Genomic DNA, 24593 nt, shown 5'->3' on the forward strand with positions numbered 1-24593 from the left:
ATGTACAATAGTCTGCTGAAGGTTATACAGCTACTGTGGTAAAAAATACATAATTAATGAATGAAAACATTTATCTTATTTTTTTCTGACTCCAATCACCACAGTGACCAGACTGTCATTCAACAGAGACTTCATTGTCTCTGTTGAATGAGCATACTAAACTAAAATAAATAAAATGGCAATTCTTTAGACTGGTTGAAAGCAGAGATGAGGTGTATTACTTTGACCTGAGCTCACATGAAATTGAGCTGAAGAGAAGCTAATTTTAGTAGGGGACCCACACTGAAATAGTGGAGGCCCCCTTTATTGATGGTATGATGTTATTGTTGTTCTTCTTCTTCCTCATTTTTTCTTCTTCTTTTATATTGTATTTCATATTGAAGTTTATGGTATGCCATAGAATGCTCATATACTTTTAATGAAATGTGTGGTAGGGATAGCTACATTCACATTAACTTTGATGTATGCCACTCAAATCCTTTAGCACCACCAATATGGGAAATTTGTTCATTTACAATTATTGTAATTTGGCAGTTACAATAATATCTGCTGAACAGGAACTGAAGGCATATCAGCAACAGCTTCAAGTATAATGGCTGAACTCTCCAAGAAGATTTGTCTTAATTTTCCTTTAATTTGACCCTCATAATGAACAGATTTGTAAAGGTGCACATCTTTTTAAATCACTGAACTAAAAATTATTTTTCCCCTTTATTCCTTTGAAGGCACTGATGTGAATGTAACACATTTGTGATTTTGCAACAAGCTAGTTTTTTATGCAACACTTTTATAGAATAGATTAACTATTAATCACTGGAGGGAAATTAGGTTGTCATTGAATCTTGGTACAATTTGTGGTGGCATTTTTGAGCTACATATATAAAACACAGTCAGACTCAGAGTTGTGGTAAAAGCAAAGAAGTAAAGATGGTATTTATTTTGCTGCAGCAAGAGGCATCTTCCATGTAGTGTAGAGTGCCAAGTCTACACAGTGAGGAGGCAAAGATTAGTGATTCAGCTCTCCCTTTTATACCCTAGGTGTGTGCTTGTGTTTGTGACCTCTGTCACCTCAGCAAAGTCAGATCTTATCAAGCACGTGCACCCACACTCCCCTAAAGTGCCCATCCCTTTAACACATGGAATTTTTATGGCAGGAACGTTTATGGCAGGAACGTTTATGGCAGGAACATTTGTTGTTGGACTGTTTAAAGTAGGGACATTTCCTCCTGTTCTCTCTCTGACACACAGAATTTACCATGAAAGCACATATAAACACTCATGATATTTAAAATTTCCAATACAAATTAAAATATAGTCGTCTTCTACTTTCAGCCTTTCCTGTTAGGGGACGCCACAGTAAATCATCTGTTTCCACATAACTCTATCCTTGGTATCCTCTACTCTCGCAGCAATTAACTTCATGTCCTCTTTCAACACATCCATGTAATCTCCTCTTTGGCCTTCCTCTTTAACTCTTACCTAGCAGCTCCATCTCCAACATCCTTCTACCAATATAACTCTCCCTCCTCTGCACATGTCCAAACTATCTCAGTCTAGCCTCTCTGACCTTGTGCACAAAACGTACAACCTGAGATATCCCTCTGGTGTGCTTGTTCTTAATCCTGTGCATCCTTGTCACTCCTAAGGAGAACCTCAACATCATCTCTGCTACCTAGATTTTCACCTAATGTCTTTTCCTCACTGCTACAGTCTCTAACACATACAGCATAGCTGGTCTCACTACTGTCTTGTAAACCTTTCCTTTGATTCTTGCTGACACTATTCTGTTACACAACACTCCTGATACTTTTTTCAACCACTCCAACCCAACTGCATTTGCCTCTTCACCTCTTTTTCACACTTCCCGTCACATTGGACGGTTGACCCCAAATACTCCTGCACTTTCTTGACCTCAGCTCCCTGCAACCTCACTGTTCTAATTCCTTCCCTCTCGTTCATACACATGTATTGTCTTACTATGATTGACTTTCATTTAGAATCTTTCCAAAGCAGACCTACACCTTTCTAGGTGTTCCTCCACTCCCAAATCTTACTACAGATCACAATGTCAAACATCATTATCCACAGCAATTCTTGTCTGACCTCATCTGTAAACCTGTCCATCACCATAGCAAATAAGAAGGGACTCAAAGATGATCCTCTATGTAGCCTCACCTCCACCTTGAACTCCTCTGTCTGACCTACAGCACATCTCACTGCTGTCATACTCCTCTCATACATATCCTGAACTACTCTGACGTACTTCTCTGCCACTCCTGACATCCTCATACAATACCATAGTTCCTCTCTCAGAAACCTGTCATACGCTTTCTCTAAATGTACAAAGATGCAGTGGAGCTCCTTCTGACCATCTCTGTACTTCTCCATTAACATTCTCAGAGCAAAAATTGCATCAGTAGTGTTCTTTCTGGACATGAAGCCATACTGCTGCTCACAAATATCCCCTTCCTTTCTTAGCGTAGCTTCCACTACTCTTCCGCTTCTTCCGATTGTGTGGGTCATCGACTTTATACCCCTGAAGTTGCTACAACCCTGCAAATCACCCTTTTTTTTAACGATCAGTACTAGAACACTTCTCCATTCCTCAGGCATCTTTTCACTCGTTCCACCACCATGTTTTCTTAACTTCTTTTCTCCTTCCAGATGACACCCCTTGGGTTCCTATCTGTCACTGCTTCTGTAGATTCCCAGTCATCTAGAAGCTCTTCCTGACCACCCAAATCCTCTCTCAGCTTCTGTCTGGAATCCTCATGAGATTCTTCCTTTTTCAAGTTCCACCACTTGGTATTTTTTCTATCTTTTGCCTCCTATTCTTCCTGACCACCAGAGACATCTTAAATAACACCACATGATGGAATCTGGCTACACTCTCTCCTACCACTACCTTGCAGTCAGTAATCTCTCTCAGATTGTTGTGTCTACATAGAATGTAGTCCACCTGCACTACTATATAGCCATCGCCACTCTTATATGTAACACTGTGTTCCTCTCTCTTTTGGAAATGTGTTAACTACAGCCATTCCCATCTACTTAACAAATCCCACCACAATCTGTCCATCTAGGTTCCTTTCCTTAACACCAAACCTGCTCATCACTCCTCATCAACTCTGCTTCCCTCATTGACATGCCCGTTGAAGTCTGCTCCAATCACTACACTCTCCTGTCTGGGAATTCTCTCCATAACCTATTATTGAGACAACTGACAACTTGCATGTTTAAATGTGGCACGTTTTACGCTGGATGGCCTTCCTGATGCAACCCTCTCGATTTATCGGGCTTGGGACCAGCAAAGAAATCACTGTCTTGCAACCCCTGTGGCTTGATTACAATTAAAATACAGTAGGGATACAAAAAAACAAAATGGATAACGAGATGGGTCAAAGAGTAATAAACAAAGAATTATGTACAGTGTGCCATGGGGGTGGATCTGAGTCTGTACAGTGAGAGTCCATAATGTCCATAATCACCAGCAGTTTTGCCAGTATTCTATTCCTGATAACATCCTTCATGGTGACAAACTTGGAGCCAACAACAGACTCAGCCTTTTTGTTGAGTTTGTTTGGCCTGTAGGCACCTTTTGCTTTGATGCTTTGACTGATCTGGAGCATCCTGTTGCACTCATTGAAAGACCTGAGCCTCCTTAAGAAGTGGAGTTGGCTCAGGCCCTTCTTGTAGATGGCTCTTGTGGTTGAGGACCAATCCAGCTTATTGTCCAATTAGATGCCCAGGTACTTATGTTTCCACAATTTCCATGTTTTTCCAACCTATACAAACTGCTTATTCTTGCTGAAATCTATCACCATCTCTTTTGTCTTTGCCACGTTTATCTGTAGGTAGTTCTCCCCACAATTGTGTACTTGTGCTTGTGTCCACTATCCACACAGCTTACTTTAGCCTGTGTCATGGGAGAATTTATGAAGATGATATTATTCAGTGAAGTACTTAAAATCTACAGGGTATGTGGTGAAAATTGAGGGTTAGATGGCACCATTCCCTGGGGGTCCCAGTATTACTTATCAGATGTACACACAGCTCTGTTGTCTCCCAAACTGTGGCATGATAATTGTGAAACCATCCCACCTGCAAGTTTTACAGTTTTGTCCTCTGCAGTCTGGACTGGATGGTACTGAATGCACTGGAGAAATAAAAGAACGTGTGTTGGGTCTGTCCAAAGAAAGAGTATGGATATTTTCCATAACACTGGGACTTTATAAAGGTGCAGGCTCAGGTTGAAGAGATGCTGGAATACTCCACACAACTGGTTGGCACTCCACTGCTGTGGCCTTCCTCTGGTTAAATCTCTTTAGCTCTCTTCTCACCAGGTTGGCATGTGACGTGTAGTCCAATTTGGCATAGGGTGACAGTGGTGGAATAAATTGGCCGGTGAAGAGCCTTGGGTGGATTCTGACAGTGTTCTGAAGTGGATCAGTGGTGTAGAGTGTGGGGCAGGGGCTACTGGGTGTGGAGGAGCTGGGGTCAAACCTGTTAAAGAACATGTTTTTTTTAGGACTCAGTTATACTTCTCCAAGAAACCAGCAAATTTGTTTGCAACCATGCAACAGTTTTTGACTTAAGTAGGTAGATCACTAAAGGGCTTGATCCTTAGTGTCATCAAAAAGGCTTATGTAATTCAGCTGTAGTTGGTTGTATAATTTGTAAAACACTACATAACTTTTGAAATCTTAAAATCAAGATTGTTGATTCTTTTTATTATTAAAAGGTGTCAAGTTTTGAACTGGAAGTGGCCAAGAACAGTTTTTGTTTATTTATTTGTCCAGTCATCACAAAATTTGGAATGTAGCATTTTGAATCCAGTTTGATATATATATTTTTTCAGATTTTGATATACAGGAGAGGCTGTAAATTTAAAAAGCAAACAAATGAATAAATAATGATTGAATTCACCTCTAAGTGGCACTATAATTAATTATTTTTCATTGTTCAGAACTTTTGTACCACTCAGTATCAAATAAAGGTTCTATTTTTGTTTGATTCCTATAAATATATTGAGTATTGGTGATCTCAGGAATTTGCGATTTCTCAAATAGCAAGTCATACATTTTTGAATTTTTAACTAAAATTTTATTTATTTTTTTCCACATTTTTTCTCTACAGATATTGTTAATATCAAGGGTAGGATGCCATTTGACCATACTTTGTAGATTAGTAAATGACCCCACTCCTAATAGATTGTAATTTGTCTATTCTGAAACTCAAAAACTCAAACTTTTCTGCTTCTTATAAATTTTGTTAAATCATCAACAACAACAAAATCCAATTAAACTTTGGATTACAGCATTGTGACATTTTGGGCGGGGGGGATGTTTATCAGATTGTTTGATAACATACAATTCACTCATAATTACCACCGATCCCAATTTCTCTTTCATAAATCACTGTCATTGGGATCTGGCTCCATCCACAGATTCTAGAGCTTGAAGTGGTATGTTTGATGTGCATCATCTCTACCTTTTTGACTGACCTCATAGTCAACTTTCCTAAACTTGCTGTTTGACCTCAAAGGGACCTTGTTGGTTTTTTGAGTAATTAAGAGCTAAGATGCAAAGTCTCATAGTGAAAGACCCCTGTTGTACAGTAAGTATTGTCAGTCTTGTGGATGATGCAAATGTTGGCTAATTTAAGCTGTGGTGATTTCACAGATCCACAATGTAGTGAGTTTTGTTTAGCAAAATGTAGTTAGTCCTCCCCGCTGGTTACCTTTACCTAAACACGCCGCGGCAAAAGGATAGGGGTGGGGGGATAGCCACCATACAGACAGTCCCTGAAGTGCCGCCAGCTGTCCACTAGAGGGTATTCCAGCTTCGAGTTACAAGTATTTGTGCTTACACTACCCTGTCCGATTTTATGTGCAGTATTATTTCGAACCTTGTCACCTTTTTCACCTCTTGTGAGTTTGCAGGTAAGATTTCTATGCTGACGATTTCTATCTTCCTGTGATTCTGAGTAATCGTTCTGCATTGGACCCTCTCCATAATTGCATTCAGGATATCAAACAGTGGCTTTCCCAGAACTTCCTTCATCTGAATGAAAAAAGACTGAGTACATCCTGTTTAGCCCGGATTCACCCAGAAGTTCTCTTAGTTTTGGTCCTCCAACACCTCAGTTTGCACCTAACGTGCGTAAAATGGGTGTTATTTTTGACAAAAGTATGCACTTTGATAAACAGATCAGTGCAGCAGTGAAGGCGAGCTTTTACCAGCTAAGACTACTCAGCAAGGTCAAATCATTCTTGTCCCAAGCTGACCTTTAAAAAGCTATACATGCCTTCATCAGCTCGAGGATTGACTACTGTAATGCTCTCTACACTGGACTTAATCAATCACTTCTCAATCGGCTCCAAATGGTACAAAATGTTGCAGCACGTCTTCTCTCTAACACCTCCAAAAGCTCACACATCACCCCTGTCCTCCTCTCGCTTCACTGGCTTCCGGTGCGGTTTAGGGTGTATAAGGTCCTGCTGTTTGTGTTCAAGGCTATCAATGGTCTGCCCCCGGCCTACCTTGCCGAATTAATAACGGTCTACCAACTAGCCAGAACTCTCCGCTCCTATGGACATACCTCTCTGGTCATTCCCAAGTACAAATATAAAATGTTTGGAGGCCGGTCATTTGCCGTCCAGGGACCAAAGCTGTGGAACGCACTTCCAGCATGCATACGATGCATCACTGTGCTGAGTGTTTTTAAATTGCAGTTGAAAACTCATTTATTCATACAAGCTTTTAACATGTAGCCCCTGATTCAACTGCTATTTTATGTTCATTGTGTTCTTATATTTTATTGTCTATTGCTGTTTTACTGGAAAGCACCTTGTGCTCCTTTTGGTTGTTGTAAGGTGCTCTATAAATAAAATTTGATTGATTGATTGATTGATAGAGAAGGTCCCTCCTCCCAATTTTGCCTAATGATATCCAGGTTACCACATTGTTTGAGGCTATGCAAGAATTTAAATGGGAATCATTCAAATTATATAATAATTGGAAAACACTGTGGAGGCTTGTGGGACTTCTCACATTCCAGACATGTGTTTGAAGCACTTATCTCATTCTGATGGATGTTGTGAAAAAGCCACAGCTGTGTGATCTGCTTAATGTAATTCATATATTAATACTGAAAGTAGTCCAATGCAATGCACTTGTGGAGTCAAATCTAACTGCTTGAACAATGGAAGGGGGTGCTGTTGGGGTTGTGGGGTCGTTAACAGAATTCCCAGATGATATTCTGATCATGACATGCTGCACACTACCTGTAAACATCACCCTGAATGCCTGGCCAGAGGCCCTAAGACTAGTTTTGTCCTTCCCCTAATGTATAGGGAATTGACTGGACATTAGGGGAAGGACAAAACTAGCCTATATTTAATCACTGAATAGTATGTTTGGGATATCAATCAGATGGATTTGTTCACCGTCATTGATTTACTTGATTGAAGGCATTCCTGTGATGAATGTCTGGAAAAAGTTGAATTTGTACTAGGCTTGGCTGTATGCTTCCTGTGGCATAGGTTTCCTATTTAGACACAATTAAGACACAACTACATCTAAGGAAAAAGAAAATCACTGTATGACTCTTAAATGAGTATTAAAGATGCGAGACAAACATAAAGCACCACTATTTGGGCAATTAGGCTCATTTGTCTTAGCAAGATTACTGCATACTGACCACTTTGACTTAGGACCTATGGTTTGGTCAGCACGATCAGTTTCATCTGAAAAATAATAATAAGATGAAAAATCCAACTTAAAACAACAGGATTACAAAGAATCTTATAAAATTCTTAACAAAAATGATATTTTGTTAGATTTTCTTGAATTTGGCGACTTGGTTTGTTGGATAGCTTGCCAATGTACTAAAATGCTTCTAATACATAAAAGTAAGCTGGACCAAGCTCAGGGATAAAGTGTTTATGGAAGATGCTCGTGTAGCATAGTTGTCTTCTGGAACTTAACCCAAAGGTATTGTGTCTTTGACCAGACTTTATACCTGGTAACAAATGTCTTTCAAACAATAGACAGATACATTTAGGACCTCCTAGTGGATAACTTGCAGTGGACACTACAGAACAGCTTTGCTGTGTATTGATCAGTTGATTGCTTTACAGAATATATTAACTATGGGTGGGGAACAGCCACAATGTAATAAGCTATTTGGTTCACCCTTTACAGTTATATGTTAATTACAGGTGGGGCACAGGAACATCAGACATTGATTGCTTATGAATATCAGGCATTGATTATGCATGAAAGAAGTAGACACAAAAACCTTCAGTTTCCAGCTATTTAAAAAAAGAAAAAAAATCCTAACAAATGCCTAACCTCCACAACAGCACAAACAATAAAACAATAAGAATAATACTTACATTTGTATTTTTGTAGTTTTTGTGCTTGAAACAGCACATGTTTATACCACAGCAAATTACCAACAATTGCCATTTTTAATTTATAAATAAACAACACATTGTGCTTTTTATGAAACATCTAGAGGACTTCAGTTCACTCATGTCAAATATCACCTGACATCAAATCAAATCACTGACCGAAATGTTTAAAAGTATAACTCCATATGAACATAATTCAAAATGACGACACATGGAAATTACAAAGGCAATAACAGAATTCACAGCAAAAAATACCATGCCCCTCAGTATGGTGACCAAGTCGGGGTTTATGGGAGGGGAAGTGGCTTAGTGGTTAAGGTGTTGGACCTCTGATCAGAAGGTCATTATTTTGAATCCCAGGTCCACTAAGCTGCCAGTCTTTGGCCCCTGAGCAAGGCCCGTAACCCTCGCGTCTGCATGAAGAAATGCAGAACGGGTCGCAGTGTTTATTTTTCTGCATTTTGTGTTGTTATGTTACTGAATAGAGATCTTCTATTCTATCTATTAAATTAAAGACTGTCTAGTAAATTTCACAGATAGTGTTTAAAAGGCGCAATTCACATGTGTACGTTACAAAGAATTTACAATAAATCTTAATATTGAGTGGTAAAGCTCAGGCAAACTCAGACACAATCTCAGTGTTTGCTGAAAACACATTTTTGTTGTAGCTTTTTATGAATAGTTTTTCTTGGGAAAGAAACAGATCTTTAGGGTCCATGAGTGTTTGGTGAAATGGGAAGTTTGGCTGCTGTCACCTTTTTGCTCATCTCTGGTGGTCACTCAAGTTTGCTGACTGTGGAGTGGTTGGATGCTTTTATTTCCCAAGAAGCCCTCAGGCCTGTATCACCTTCTGTCTGAGCAAGATTGAATTTTTTATATTGACAGATTATCTACAGTTACAATCCGCAGATCCAAATGCAAAATCCATTATTGCTAAAAGAATTGTCATGTGCAAGTCATATGCTGAAGGAAATTTTAGTGTGCAATTGTTCTCTGCACATGTTAATCTCAAATTTCATAATAGAAATCCAGGAAAGCCAACCAGGACCTTCAGATACAATTGGACCAGGTGTTGCACCATGCACAGGATCCAAACAGCAAAGGCAATTCACTTTTCTCTGAGGTATAGGTTTTAATATTATTCAATTATTTAAATTCATATGATATTAAAGTGCTGATTTAAGTATTATTTTTTACAGGTAGATGATAAGCGTGTAGAAATAGAGAGACAGTTGATCAGTTTGAAAGTACAGTACCAGTCTCTTCAAAAGCAGCATACTTTTACCAAGCAGCAGATGCTTCGCATGAGGGTAAAAGTCATCAGCATTATTGTTGAGAAAAGAGCAAGTGCTTCTTTTTGCCATAATTTTTGTTCTTTCTTTCATCTTAGGTGCAGATATCTAATGTGATGCAGCTTCAGAGGATTAGAGCTGACCCTGCCCAGCTTGAGCGATTACATTTCATGTTGTCAGAGAAGAATAGTGAGATAGAAACCTTGATGAAGAAAGTGCAGCAGTTGGAGAAGGTAGGGGTAAAGTCACTGAATTTGATACATTGTTTTGATAGGGGTCTATTCATTGTTAATACTTTGTATTGTTAGTGAAACTGAAGCGTAATTCATTTATCAACAGGTGGCACTTGAAAATCATTCCACTTGTGTGTCTAAGGAAATTGAGCCTGTGGATGAGACATACTACACAGATCTCTTGAAAATGCAACTCTCAAATTCCAAGTAAGTTTCCATTTAATGAATATTAAGTCTAGCCCATTAAAGTCATGTGTACCGGGATTTCTTGGATTTGGACCTTTCCTAGGGTGGTAATCTTAGGAATCTATATAAAAAAGCCAGACTCTGGAGAATTTTTACATTATTAAATTTGTAATTTTTAAATTTGTAATTTTTTCACATATACAGTGTATGTGTGTGTACACAGTGGCATCATGAGACTGTTTATTTCACCAGCCTGCTGAATGCAATTAAATGTTATTTCAATTAGTCATCATGATGATTAGAATTTCTAGAGTTAATCACTCAAAGAATTCTCTCATAATTTACACTGTAATGTCTCAAACACGTATGATGTATAAGCTTGAATGCTTTTAAACCCAATTTACTTTGGACTGTATTGGAAGGAACATATCAATCTATGAAAATATCTTTGTGTTCTGTGGAAGAAAGTTAGTTTTCAGACAAAGCAAAGCAAGTAACTAATGACGCATTTAAAATACATTTTAAAATATTAAAACAAATTGTGTGTGTGTATATAAAATATAAATTAAATACAGTACTGTGTAAATGGTATGTTAGTTTTACACAGAAGAAATGCTGTAAATTAAGAATGCTAAAATATAAATTTTAATTGTTCATTTTTACCTATTTAAATGTCAAGTGAGCAAGAAAAATCTAAATCAAATCACTTTTTGCTATGACTGCCCTTTGGCTTCAAACCAGCAACGTGCACACTTTGTACACTTGCATAAAGTCAGGGATTTTGTAGGATCAGTCTGGCATATAATTAACCAATTATACCAAGCAGGTATGATCATCAGTTTGATATGTAGGTTGAAACACAGTCATTAATTGAATCATCCAAACTCTGCTACTAAGGAGTAGTTTTTGTGCTGTTCAAGCTATTTTGAAGAATCACAAAGAATCGGGCAATGTTGGGGACTGTAGTCGCAATGGTTGGCCAAGGACATTTTGTGCAGCAGATGAGACACACCATGCTTGCTTCCAGTCAACATCAGAATATACCATGATGTTGAACAGGAAAACAGTAGAAGGTCATGACAAAATCTATGAAGATGCCAAACGTCCAAAACAGACAGTGATCTCAGCAACAATATCACCTCTAATACCCCTTTTCCACCAAAAGAACCGGGTGCTGGTTCAGAGCTAGTGCTAGTGCTGGTAATTTGTATAAACGGAGGTTATAATCGAGAAATTACATATTTTATCATTAACACAGAAAAAAGTTAGCCTTAGCATGTAGCTACCTACTATCATGTGTGCTGATAACGTATCATATTGCGGTAAAGTAAAACTGTATTAAACATTAGTACAGTGATGCCTCGAGATACGAGTGCATTGACATACAAATTTTTTGAGATACGAGCTGTGATTCGACCAAATTTTTGCCTTAAGATACGAGCAAATTTTTGAGATACGAGCATCCGAGCTGCCGCTGCCGAAACAAAGATCCCCCAACAAGACACATGCACGCTCGCACACACACTCCCGCACACATGCACACACACATGAGGCTTCGTCAATGTGTCAGTGAGAATGCTGAATCTGAGCCATGACATCAGAGGATTCTTTAGATGAGCTTTTTGCTGCTTGAGTTCAGCTTTGTCTCTTCCTTTTCCTACTGAATAAACAGTCTTGTAATCAGAAATCAAGCAAAATCCACAATATTCAGAGTAAACTGCACACGCACACACATGCGCACACACACACACACAAAGCCGCCTTTCCACTGCACACGACAAACGACGGCCGATAAACCGGAAGTCATTCATTTCCTATGGAGAGTCGCAAAGGCGCTGCGTGAGGTGCCGACCATCTCCGGATCCGTAGTTTTCGGATCCGTTTTAAGCGTCGGATCCGTTAAAAAAATTTTAACTTGTGCGACTACACCGCATCCGATATGCCGACCGGAAAGGTTTTTATTAAAACGACCGGCAGATGTTAGTGAGGAAAGAGTGACAAAAAAGGCAAAAACAAGTGAAGAGAAAAGCGATTAAGAAAATTAAGCAAAATTAATGTAAAGTTAAGAGAATTTCAGTTAAGTTCGTTAATTTTAGTGTAAAGTAAAGTTCCATTTAAGTGTAAAGTAGCATTAAGAGTGAGCGAAAGTGAACGAAAGTGAAAGTGTAATTCCTCCTAACTCCTCCCCCTGTTTACTCCTCCCTCAACCTCCGTGCGCATCTTCCGTAAAGTAAAACCAGTTTATTTTTTTAACATTCTCTTTTATTACTGTATGTTTTATTTGTCATTTATAAATACAGGTACTGTATATTTTTGATATTCAAAACACAAACAAAACAACTGGAGTGGAATTTTGCGAGCTGGAACAGATTAATGGGATTTCAATTGATTTAAACGGGGAAAATTGTCTTGAGATACGAGCATTTTGAGATACAAGCAAGGTCACGGAACGAAATAAACTTGTATCTCGAGGCATCACTGTATACTTAAGGTACATTATCAAAGTGCTAACAGTAACCCAGCCCCCAGCCCCTGACGCAAGCAGTTCTTAAGTCTAGACCAGCAACGTTTTGGTGCTACATAAGAACCACTTTTCCTGGTTCAGAGCCGGTGCTCGAAAAAGAAAGAACTGGTTCTAAATTAGGCTCTGGCTCCGAACCAGCACTCAAACTGCCGCGGTGGAAAAGGGGCATAAATGGCAGAGTTGAAATGATTGCAGGCCATCATTTGAACAAGACTTTGAAAGCAAAAATATAGAGGCCATACCACAAGATGCAAACTATTAATCACCAGTAAGAATTTTAAGGCCATATTAGAATTCATAAATACAGATATAACGCACACAGGTTCTGGAATCAAGATTAAAATTAAAGCTGCAAGCAGCATTTCCCAGGTTCAAGCGTTTAAGGCCTTTAGGGAGTTTAAGGACTTAAAGGATTTTCACATACACAAAGTGACCCGCAAGTTACAGAGGGTGGCACCCGCTCCTAACCTAGTGTCTCTAATACAGAAAAGCTTACCAACGTGTTGCACAATATGTGTCATGTGAAGTACTCACCTGTCCAGTTTTCCCTAAAATAAACAAAGTCATATCCATAAAGCGAAGAAACACAAGCATCCAGATGCAGAACGAGTGACCGGCAAGTCACGTACAGAAAGTGACCGGCAAGTCACGTACAGAAAGTGACCGGCAAGTCACGTACAGAAAGTGACCGGCAAGTCACGTACAGAAAGTGACCGGCAAGTCACGTACAGAAAGTGACCGGCAAGTCACGTACAGAAAGTGACCGGCAAGTCACGTACAGAAAGTGACCGGCAAGTCACGTACAGAAAGTGACCGGCAAGTCACGTACAGAAAGTGACCGGCAAGTCACGTACAGAAAGTGACCGGCAAGTCACGTACAGAAAGTGACCGGCAAGTCACGTACACAAAGTGACCGGCAAGTCACGTACACAAAGTGACCGGCAAGTCACGTACACAAAGTGACCGGCAAGTCACGTACACAAAGTGACCGGCAAGTCACGTACACAAAATAACTAAGAAATTGGGATACATGAACAGTCTGACATACTAAAACCGAATGAACACCAATAGAGTCCTCTAACAAATTAGCACACATCTTTCTCCTTCTGTTTCTGTCTCTGATACTGATTCTAGTCCTGATTCTGATTCTGGTTGATTGGTGGATCCACGGGTGATGTCACACAGGATAATGAAGATTGACAGGAGATGTCCAATGGTAGGGATCTGAAAAGATAGATAGTGGAGCAAAGAGAGAGAGAGAGAGAACAAGAACAAACAATCGCCGTGGTTTTTGAACTGTGACCTCAGTTTGACATCTTTCACATGTGTCCCAAGTTTGGTGTTGATAGCTCATTTAGTTCTTGAGTTATTGACATTTTAGTAAAACTGGCTCCTCACAGTCCAAACGTTTTGGGGCCCCTTAAGGACCCTGAATCAAAATTTCGACTTTTTTTCGAAAATTATTGTCATTGAGACTCCAGAGAATATTACTGCACTGGATTGGTCTTGATCAGGCGAAAAACCTAGGACTAGTTAGTAAAAGTAGGTTTCGGATAAAATGCACTATAGCGAAAAGATTTAATGCCGGAAATGAAATTGGAGATGTACGTTTTTTAAGTCATGAGCCAAGGATTCCAATGATATAAAGCACTTGAGATTTGGACATAGGGGTTTAGGGGTTATGGGGACAAACACGTTTTTTTGTCCGATTGCGCTGAGATTTTGAGATTGCGCAGTACTACCATCTGACCAAGTTTGAGCTCTCTAGGCCTTACGGTTTGGGCCTTACAGTTTGGGATAATACAAATCCTAACAAAAACAATAGGTTTCCAGCACTTCGTGCTTGAACCCTAATAATAATAATAATAAAAATCAGAATGAATACAATAGGTTTCCAGCGCTTCGCGCTTGAACCCTAAAAATCCTAACGAATACAATAGGTTTCCAGCGCTTCACGCTTGAATCCTAATAATAAAAATCCTAACGAAAACAATAGGATTCCAGCGCTTCGCGCTTGAACCCTAAAAATCCTAACAAATACAATAGGGTTCAAGCGCAAATTCTAAAAAGAATTACTCATGGTCCAAATGATACAAGCCAAGCACAGTGGAGGTAGTGTCGTGGCTTGGGCTTGCATGGCTTCTTTTGGAACAGACTCAATCTTATGTTTGTAGATAATGTAATGTAATGATGTAGCAGCAGAATTAAATTAGAGTTTTTTTCATTAGAAACAACATAGAAAAATTGTCTACCAATTTACAGAGAAATGCATCCAATCTAATAGTCATTTCATAATGCAGCAAGACAAAGAACATTGCCAAACAACGAAGGACTTTATCAGGGGAAATTTTTTTAGTGGCCATGTCAGCCATCAGACTTTACCTACAAATGTTAAGTGCTATTTGTCTAAATTTACTTTAAAATTTTTCATTATATGAATATTTGGACTTCTGCCTATTACATACCTGCTGTTGAAGTTTCACATATTGTGTATGCATTGTAATGTTAAATGTATAATGTAATTGTTTAATGTCAAATATTTATCTATATATTTTTATATTATATTTATATTTTATAACACAGGAAGGATGCAGATGAACTAAAGGTGGAATTATCCATGGCAAGAATGAAAACTCTTTCTGAGAGTCACAGGGTGCTTGAGTTGGAAAGGAAACTCTTTGTGGCAGAGAACGCGCTAAAGCAGGGACGCACGGACGTTATAAAGCTCCAAGTGAAAATTGAAGAACTCCAGATGAAATATGAGCCTAATGGTAATATAAAACACAAAATAAATCTCTAACATTCAAGTCTGCTCTTACTCAGTTGAAGTAAATGTATCAGTTCAAATAGTTTTAAAAATGATCAAACATATGCCTAACTTTTTATCACCTAGCTTAATATTGTGTGGAGATTAGCCTGCAGGTGTGCATGGACCTGCCTATATGCATGAGTCAACACATGCAGCATTAAATCTTTAAAACTTACAATCAGTGATATTATTGTATGTCATTATATGACAGTGCCACATGTAAAGACAGTGAGCTCTTCAACATTACCCACTCTTTCACCAGTTTTTATCCATGGAGGTGGATTTCGCTAAAACTCCTGAACTCAAAAATGAGGATATGTGGTCCTATTTGTTCCTTTTTGTCTTTACAAGTTTACCAGTTCATAAAAAAATAATGTAACAATAGAGTAGTAAAGTTTGTAAGTAACAATACATTTTTCCCCCAGAGATAAACAAGGCACAGGCTCAGAAGTGCAAGCGAGAGAAATTTCCAATTCACTTACCTTATGGGTCTGACCATAGCAGCATGGAAACTCTAGACATGAAGACCGTGCCAAGCAGGCATGAGGCTATAGATGGAGGGGCCCTTCCTTGTGATTCTGAAAATGGACTCTTGACCCCAATACAGTTATTCCAAGCTTCAAACAGTAGCTCTGGCTTGCTTCGTGACCCCAAAAGTGTTCAAATCTATGAGAATGCCCATGTCTCTATTCCTGATTTTTCAAGGTAAATATACCCCTTTGTTTACAAATTTGAATAATTATTTTAATAATTATAAATGAACAATTCTGTGTGAATAATTTTAGATACATAAGGATTTTAAGAGAAGACTTTTATTTTATTTTAAGACATTATTTAGAAATAGGTCCTTATGATGATTTTTTTTTTTTTAACAAAGTTAAGTGCTTTCTCAAATTGAGAGAAAAATTTGCAGTCATTGTGTGTTATTCATTTAATGTGATGATACATATATTCTACTTACAATAACTCTCACACCAGTTACATATGTACATACAGTATCTCACAGAAGCGAGTACAGTATACTTGCAAAAGTATTCATACCCACAGAACTTTTTCACATTTTGACACGTTACAGCCACAAACAAAAATGTATTTTATTAGGATTTTATGTGATAAACCAACACAAGGTGGCACATAATTGTGAAGTGGAAGGAAAATGATAAATGTTGTCCAATTATTTTTACAAATAAATATCTGAAAAGTGTGGCGTGCCTTTGTATTCAGCCCCACTGTGTCAATACTTTGTAGAACCACTTTTCGCTGCAATTACAGTCTTTTGGGGTATGTCTCTACCAGCTTTGCACATCTAGAGAGTGAAATTTTTGCCCATTCATCTTTGCAAAATAGCTCAAGCTCAGTCAGATTGGATGGCGAGCGTCTGTGAACAGAGACTTTTCAAGTCTCGCCACAGATTCTCAATTGGATTTAGGTCTGGACTTTGACTAGGCTATTCTAACACATGAATATGCTTTGATCTAAACCACTCCATTGTAGCTCTGGCTGTATGTTTAGGGTCATTGTCTTGCTGGAAGGTGAACCTCCGCCCCAGTCTCAGGTCTTTTGCAGACTCTAACAGGTTTTCATCTAAGATTGCCCTGTATTTGGCTCCATCCATCTTCCCATCAATTCTGACCAGCTTCCCTGTCCCTGCTGAAGAAAAGCATCCCCACAACATGATGCTGCCACCACCATGTTTCACGTTGGGGATGATGTGTTCAGGGTGATGTGCAGTGTTAGGTTTCCGCCACACATAACGTTTTGAATTTTGCCCAAAAAGTAAAATTTTGGTCTCATCTGTCCAGAGCACCTTCTTCCACATGCTTGCTGTGTCCCCCACATGGCTTGTCATAAACTGTAAACAGGATTTCTTATGGCTTTCTTCAAACAATGGCTTTCTTCTTGCCACTCTTCCATAAAGACCAGATTTGTGGAGTGCACGACTATTAGATATTTCCACCTGAGCTAGGGCTGGGCGATATGGCCGAAAACTGTATCATGGTATCAGTGTTTCATATCGGTCAATATCGATAATTATTGAACTTTTTTATGGCCCATTTAAAATAAGGACCAGGAGAAAAATATATTACAAATATAGCTGCAAGCAGCGATACCGGGGTCAAGCGGATCAGATGCGCTCAGAACATATCGCTGATGAACCATACTAAGTTTCGTAGCGATATGGCATTGCATTCGTAAAATACTGAACTGAACGTGAAAATTCAATATAGCCAACACACACACTGTGTGAGTGTGTGTGTCCCTGTGTGTGTGTCTCTGTGTGTCTGTGTGTGTGTGTGTGTGTGTGTGTCACTGTGGTGCTGGTCATTTGCACCAAGCCTCACAAGTTCCCCTGAAAGCAGAAACAGAGCTCTGTGATGCTGTGGATTTACAGGAAGACTGATGAGAGTAGAGGACACACTGAAGAGCGCTCACCACAAGGAGAAAATAAAGTGACAGCTCAGGCGCTGTCTGTTCATATGTTTACCATGAACAGACAGACAGAGTGAGTGTGTGTGTGTGAGTGTGTGTAAGTGTTTGTGTGTGTGTGAGTGAGAGAGTGTGAGTCAGTGAGTAAGTGTGCGAGTGTAAGTGTGCGAGTGTAAGTGTGCGTGTGTGTGTGTGAGTATGCGAGTGTAAGTGTGCGAGTGTGAGTGAGTGTGTGTGTGTAAGTGTGTGTGTGTTCCTCGTATGTGAAAACATACTTGGCAATAAAGACCTTTCTGATTCTGATGTTGCAAGAATTTTGCCTCTAGGCCTTACGAGTCAGCACAAAATTGGGTTTTTGGACTGTTGGTGGCACTAGAGGGTTTGAGCTAGACACATCAAAGTTGCTATAGTACCTTCTAAGACTGGCCTCTACATGGGTGCCAAATTTCATAACTTTCCTACGTACGGATCTATGGGCTGCCATTGACTTCAATGGCGGAAGAGGAATAATAATAATAATAATAATTAAAGCTGCAAGCAGCATTTCCCGGGTTCAAGCATTTAAGGCCTTTGGATTGACATGACAATATATGTCATGTCATGCTACATATGTCATGCTACAGAGGGTGCCACAATATATGTCATGTGAAGTACTCACCCGTCCAGTTTTCCCTAAAATAAACAAAGTCATATCCATTAGAGATGAGCCGGATACTCAGCTGAAACGAGTATCCGGTACGGATAAAGCACTTCTGCCGAGTACGAGTATTATATGAGTAATACGAGTCAATATCTGTACTCGGATTGTATGAAAATCATCATTGGCTAGCTGATTGTGTCAGCGTTCTGTGATAGGCTAGTCACAGCGCCCATCCCCTACAGTGATAGGCTAGTCACAGCGCCCCCTCCCCTACAGTGATAGGCTAGTCACAGTGCCCCTCCCCTACAGTGATAGGCTAGTCACAGTGCCCCTCCCCTACAGTGATAGGCTAGTCACAGCGCCCCTCCCCTACAGTGACAGGCTAGTCACAGCGCCCCTCCCCTACACACATACAGATGTATTGTGTTGCTGTGTCTCGCTCTGCTCACTCACAGTCACACACAGAACAGCTCTCTGTCTCTCCCTCAGTCACTCGGGTTCGCGGGTCTTTTCCGTTAAGGTTTAGGGTTTCTTCAGCTTTTTACTTTGGGTTGTAACGTTAATAATACGTACTTACTAACCAGTAGAGTTCTGGTAAACGTGGGTTCATTCAGACGTGGTGCTTGCTTGGTAGAATGCGACTCGCATTGCGTCTCTGCCTGTCGGAGATTTTTTTTCTTTTTTAAACCTTCAGCTGTCTCTAACCAGTAACCAGACACTGTGTGTCTGACACGTTTTTGCTGTATTTCATAAAAACAAAGGCAGTAAGGTAGTGTTATAAATATTACAAATTAATTATTACCGGTTAAAGCCCCGCCCATTTCAAGACAAGCCCCACCCACTCAGAGTTCTCGTAAGGCTCTGATTCTGAGAATCTTTGAGAATCTTTGCCTTACAAGTCAGCACAAAATTGGGTTTTTGGACTGTAGGTGGCGCTAGAGGGCTTTTTTTAAAAATGGCTGTTTTTAGTGATTTTTCCGTTATAGCGCCACAAAGTGGCCAATCGCCACGGTTTTTGAACTTTGACCTCAGTTTGACCTCTTTCACATGTGTCCCAGGTTTGGTGTTGATAGCTCATTTAGTTCCTGAGTTATTGACATTTTAGTAAAGCTGGCTCCTCACAGTCCGAATGTTTTGGGGCCCCTTAGGGACCCTGAATCAAAATTTCGACTTAAGATTATGTCAAGATTATTGACATTGAGACTCTAGAGAATATTACTGCACTGGATTGGTCTCAACCAGACGAAAAACCTAGGACTAGTTCACAAAAGTAGGTTTCAGACAAAATGCGCTATAGCGAAAAAATGTAATGACGGAGATGAAATCGGAGATATACGTTTTTTAAGTCATGAGCCAAGGATTCCAATGATATAAAGCACTTGAGATTTGGACATAGGGTTTAGGGATTATGGGGACAAACGCGTTGAGGGGCGCTGAAGCGCCCCAAATTGTCCGATTCCGCTGAGACCTTGGCCCTGAGTAACTGTGACCAGTACTACCATCTGACCAAGTTTGAGACCCTAATAAAAATCAGAAGGAATACAATAGGGTTCCGCGCTTCGTGCTTGAACCCTAAAAATCCTTACAAAAGCAATAGGTTTTGCTTCGCGCTTGAACCCCTAATAAAAATCCTAACGAAAACAATAGGTTTCCAGCGCTTCGCGCTTGAACCCTAATAATAATAAGAAAACTAACGATAACAATAGGTGTCTACGCCCCTTCGGGGCTTGACCCCTAATTGAACATTTTTATTTTAAACTTAACCTTCCTCTGATCATAATCCCTTCAGTTATTAAGACAGAAATGTCAAAAACCAGGAAAATTCAAATATTAATTTGAATATAAATTTATAATATAAATTTTATAAAAATTAAAATGTAAACATAAGTCTAAAGTCACAATGAACACTTAAAATTTATATCTTAACATTTAAGGTGCAAAATGAAAGAAAATGTAAGAAATGCTTAATAAAGTGTAATAAAATAGTGCAAAGTGTTAAATATAAACATAGAGAAACCTGAGAATTTAATGCGGGTTTAGTGCTAGGATGTTCACTAGCTGTTCACCTTCTGGTGAATAAAGTGTTTTAAAATATGTGCAGTGTTTTTTAAATATAAATAAAACTCAGGTAGACTGAGATACATCTGTAATGTAAAAAAACAAACCCGATACCATACAGTAACATAGTTTGAAATATAAAACCTGCAGAAATATGAAAAAGTAACAAGTTATTCTTACTCTAATCATACTTGAAGTTGAACTATTCAAGTATATTTTCATAGACTTAAGGCTGTAGCTATCGAATATTTTAGTAATCGAGTATTCTACTAAAAATTTCATCAATTAATCGAGTAATCTAATAAAATGTGTTTTTGCTTAATTAAAGAGCAATATTAAATATACAAGAGAAAATAAGACGGGTCTCTTAAAATGAACAACTAATTGATTTTCTTTTTTAGAAAAATGAGCTTTTATTTTTTTAAATGCATAGTATGCAAACAATATTTTCTATCAAAAATAAACATTTAGATATTACCCATTGTTTCTCTGTCTGTACTTGTACTGTGAACAATGACAAAGTTGACTGTGAAGAATTAAGTACATTTAAGTGACAAGCATTCTGGGTTTTAAATGAACCCTTTCCTGAGATGCAAAAACAAAAAATTTTATTATTTTCAAATTACTTTTTTAAAGTATCAAAACCAAGGCCTACATTAAAATAAATAGCAATAATAATAATACAAAAACACTGCCTTTAAGTCATGCAACTTAACTTTCAGAACTAAAAGATTCTAAATCTACAGCTCAGGCATAACATAAGCCTTTACTGTCTAATTTGGAATGCTTTGTGGTATTTAAGAGGCAAAAAACATGGACAGGAACTTGGACCTAGTGTCCATGCATGGTTTAACACCGAGTGCTTTAAGCATATATATATTAATCAGAATATAAAAGTCTCTCTCATCGTGTGTGTGCTTTTAAAGTCTTTTAAGGAGCATGTGATTGCAATGAAGAAAGGTAAACATATCAACATGCTCAGTACTGAGGCATGTTTCCTGCTGCTGAAAACAGACGCTCTGATGGTGTCCCAAACCTTGGACATTTTCTGTCATTTTCTCCTGTTTGTTTCTTCTCTTTGCTCACTGCCATTGTTATCGCGCCCTTCCTTTTTGCAGCCCGCATATGCCCGCGCCCTCAAATCAAAATACCGCTAACTCCTCGCGTCTCCTTCCGCTTTTACGTAAGCGCGTTGTCACACATCGCGATACATATCGTTATCGTTTTATTGCCCAGCCCTAACCTGAGCTGTGGATCTCTGCAGCTCCTCCAGAGTTACCATGGGCCTCTTTGCTGCTTTTCTGATTAATGCTCTCCTTGTACGACCTGTCAGTTTAGGTGGACGGCAATGTCTTTGTAGGCTTGCAGTTGTGCCATACTCTTTCCATTTCCGGATGATGGATTATACAGTGCTCCATGAGATGTTCAAGGCTTGGGATATTAATTTATAACCTAACCCTGCTTTAAACTTCTCCACAACTTTATCCCTGACCTGTCTGGTGTGTTCTTTGGTCTTCATGATGCTGTTTGTTCACTAATGTTCTCTAACATACTTCTGAGGGCTTCACAGAACAGCTGTATTTTATACTGAGATTAAATTACACACTGGTGCACTCTATTTACTAATGGTGACTTCTGAAGGCAGTTGGTTTCACTGGATTTTAATTAGGGGTATCAGAGTAAAGGGGGCTGAATACAAATGCACACCACACTGTAACACTGTCTCTCTTAAGGTTATGCTGGGGTGCCAGACAGATATAAATATTCTGTCAAATTATATTAAGGATGGTCAGTCCAGTCAGAAGGAGAGTGAACAAAGGACACATGTATCTTAATTCCCAATTATCACATATATCCCAAATCTTGTAAGAGTACCCTGAAATATGAAGAGAAACAAACTTTTCACAATAGTGCAAATTTTCAGTGTACTCATAATAATAGTGCACCAATTTTATCACACCACATAACACAATTCATTTAGCAATAAACACCAGCATAAACAACATCATCAACAGCAAAAAGTATTCATCTGACAGCCCTTTAGCACAGTTTAAATGGTCTGGCATGCAAAGGATTGTTCAAATAAGAATAGGGGAAAGTCACAGTCACCAGTTCATCAATAATGTCACTTAATCCATTGCTTCCAGGGAATTATGAAGAACTAACTTTCAAGCAAAGTCAAAGTCAGTTTAATGGTGCTTGTTAAGGATTGCTAGTTCTCACAACTCCACCAGCTTCCAAGAGTCATTGATTTAAATCCATTCACGATGCAAACCATCCGTGGTAAACAGCAACAGCGGCATACTCCATACACCAGTGAATTCGTTAAATAGAATTAATATCCGTTCGCTGACGTAACAGACTTTCCCCCGCAACACACAATAACACGGCTTTCTTCGAGGTGAGACTTCCGGTGAACTGCTCTCTACGTTATCTCCGCCGCTCTTTTAAGCATCTCTAGCGCCTACGTCATCACGCATCCGGGATTGCCCATGCGGACCAAAATAGATGCTATCATTGTTGTGGCTGCTTTTGCCACTACATTGCATCCTTATATTAATGAACTGCGCCATATATTAGATAAAAAATTGTAAAAATACAAATTTAATATGTGCTTATGAAAGTGCACTGTCACAACACTTCAGATATTTATTTGTAAAAAAAAAATTTGGACACCATTTATGTTTCATTCCACTTCAAAATTATGTGCCACTTTCTTTCAGTATATTTAATAAAATCCCAATAAAATACATTTTTCTATGTGGTTGTAATGTCAAAATGTGGAAAAGTTCAGTGGGTATGAATACTTTTGCAAGGCACTGTACACCCCTCACATTTTTGTAAATATTTTATTAAAACTTTTCATGTGACAACACTGTGACAGTGTCATTTCTTCAGTGTTATCACATGAAAAGATATAATAAAATATTTAAACATGTGAGGGGTGTACTCACTTCTCTGAGATACTGTACATATGTGTATTTGACCTGCCACAGCAGTATTCTTGAGTCAACATCTCAGTGTTTCATAGTCTGATAACAGAAACATTAATTTAAAGAGAAACTGATGTTAGTAAGTAAATCTTTATTTCACAGTATCTGACAAATTAGAAAGCCTAATTACCTGCTTAAAAAAAAAACACATAACCAATAAATGTACACACTCGATTATAGTTTTGACTTGAATTAATCAATAAAATACACTTGTCAGGTACAAAAAAAAAACTTCTGCTAAGTGTTATTATAAAGCAAGATTATTAAAGTAGGTTTCAAGGCATTTCCTTAAAATGCCCAGTGTAACAGATACAGTGGTGTGAAAATGTGTTTGCCACTTCCTGATTTTTTTTTTTTCTTTTGCACGTTTGTCACACTTTAATGTTTCAGATCATGAAACAAATTTAAATATTAGTCAAAGATAACACAAGGAAAAAAAATTTTTTTTAAATGAAGGTTTTGTTTTATCACACCTGAGTTCAATTTCTCTTGCCACACCCAGCCACCAATTCAGGAACAAATGAGGGAGTAATTGAGATCTATCAGTCAGTAAAAGGTTATAAAGCCTTTTCTAAAGCTTTGGGACTCCAGCGTACCATAGTGAGAGCCATTATCCACAAATGGTAAAAACATGGAACACTCGTGAACCTTCCCAGGAGTGGCCAGCTGACCAAATTACCTCAAGAACTCAGTGACGACTCATCCAAGATGTCACAAAACAACAACATCCAAAAGACTGTAAGCCTCACTTGCCTCAGTTAAGGTCAGTGTTTATGATTCCACCATAAGAAATAGACTGGGCAAAAATGGCCTGCATGGCAGAGTTCCAAGACAAAAACCGCTGCTGAGCAAAAAGAACATAAAGGCTCATCTCAGATTTGCCATAAAACATCTTGGTCCCAAAGACCTTTGGGAAAATACTGTGTGGACTGATAAGACAAATGTCGAACGTTTTGGAGGGTGTGTCCCCATTACATCTGGTGTAAAAGTAACACTACATTTCATAAAAAGAGCA

The 24593-nt window shown here is 38.7% G+C and overlaps 2 protein-coding genes across 4 annotated transcripts in view; one reads left to right on the plus strand and one right to left on the minus strand.

Moving 5' to 3' along the window:
• The window catches only part of hdac3 (histone deacetylase 3), a 448843-nt gene that overhangs the window by 138110 nt on the left and 286140 nt on the right, over positions 1–24593 (minus strand). Inside the window, exon 16 of one of the 2 annotated variants that reach the window (XM_060885400.1) lies at positions 1807–1817. The exons of the other annotated variant lie outside the window; for it this stretch is intronic. The gene's annotated coding sequence lies outside the window, so the exon portion shown is untranslated. Of the gene's footprint in view, positions 1–1806; positions 1818–24593 lie in introns of those variants that run through there. 2 annotated transcript variants of the gene reach the window in all.
• The window catches only part of spdl1 (spindle apparatus coiled-coil protein 1), a 54326-nt gene that overhangs the window by 28244 nt on the left and 1489 nt on the right, over positions 1–24593 (plus strand). The window contains exons 6-11 of one of the 2 annotated variants that reach the window (XM_060885397.1): positions 9441–9539; positions 9616–9726; positions 9807–9947; positions 10048–10148; positions 15235–15422; positions 15886–16165. In XM_060885397.1, the coding sequence (XP_060741380.1) occupies positions 9441–9539; positions 9616–9726; positions 9807–9947; positions 10048–10148; positions 15235–15422; positions 15886–16165 (920 nt within the window). The remainder of the gene's footprint in view (positions 1–9440; positions 9540–9615; positions 9727–9806; positions 9948–10047; positions 10149–15234; positions 15423–15885; positions 16166–24593) is intronic. The other variant, XM_060885398.1, reaches the window with a different exon arrangement.

Source organism: Tachysurus vachellii, chromosome 13 (assembly GCF_030014155.1).
Source record: "Tachysurus vachellii isolate PV-2020 chromosome 13, HZAU_Pvac_v1, whole genome shotgun sequence".
Taxonomy (NCBI): domain Eukaryota; kingdom Metazoa; phylum Chordata; class Actinopteri; order Siluriformes; family Bagridae; genus Tachysurus; species Tachysurus vachellii.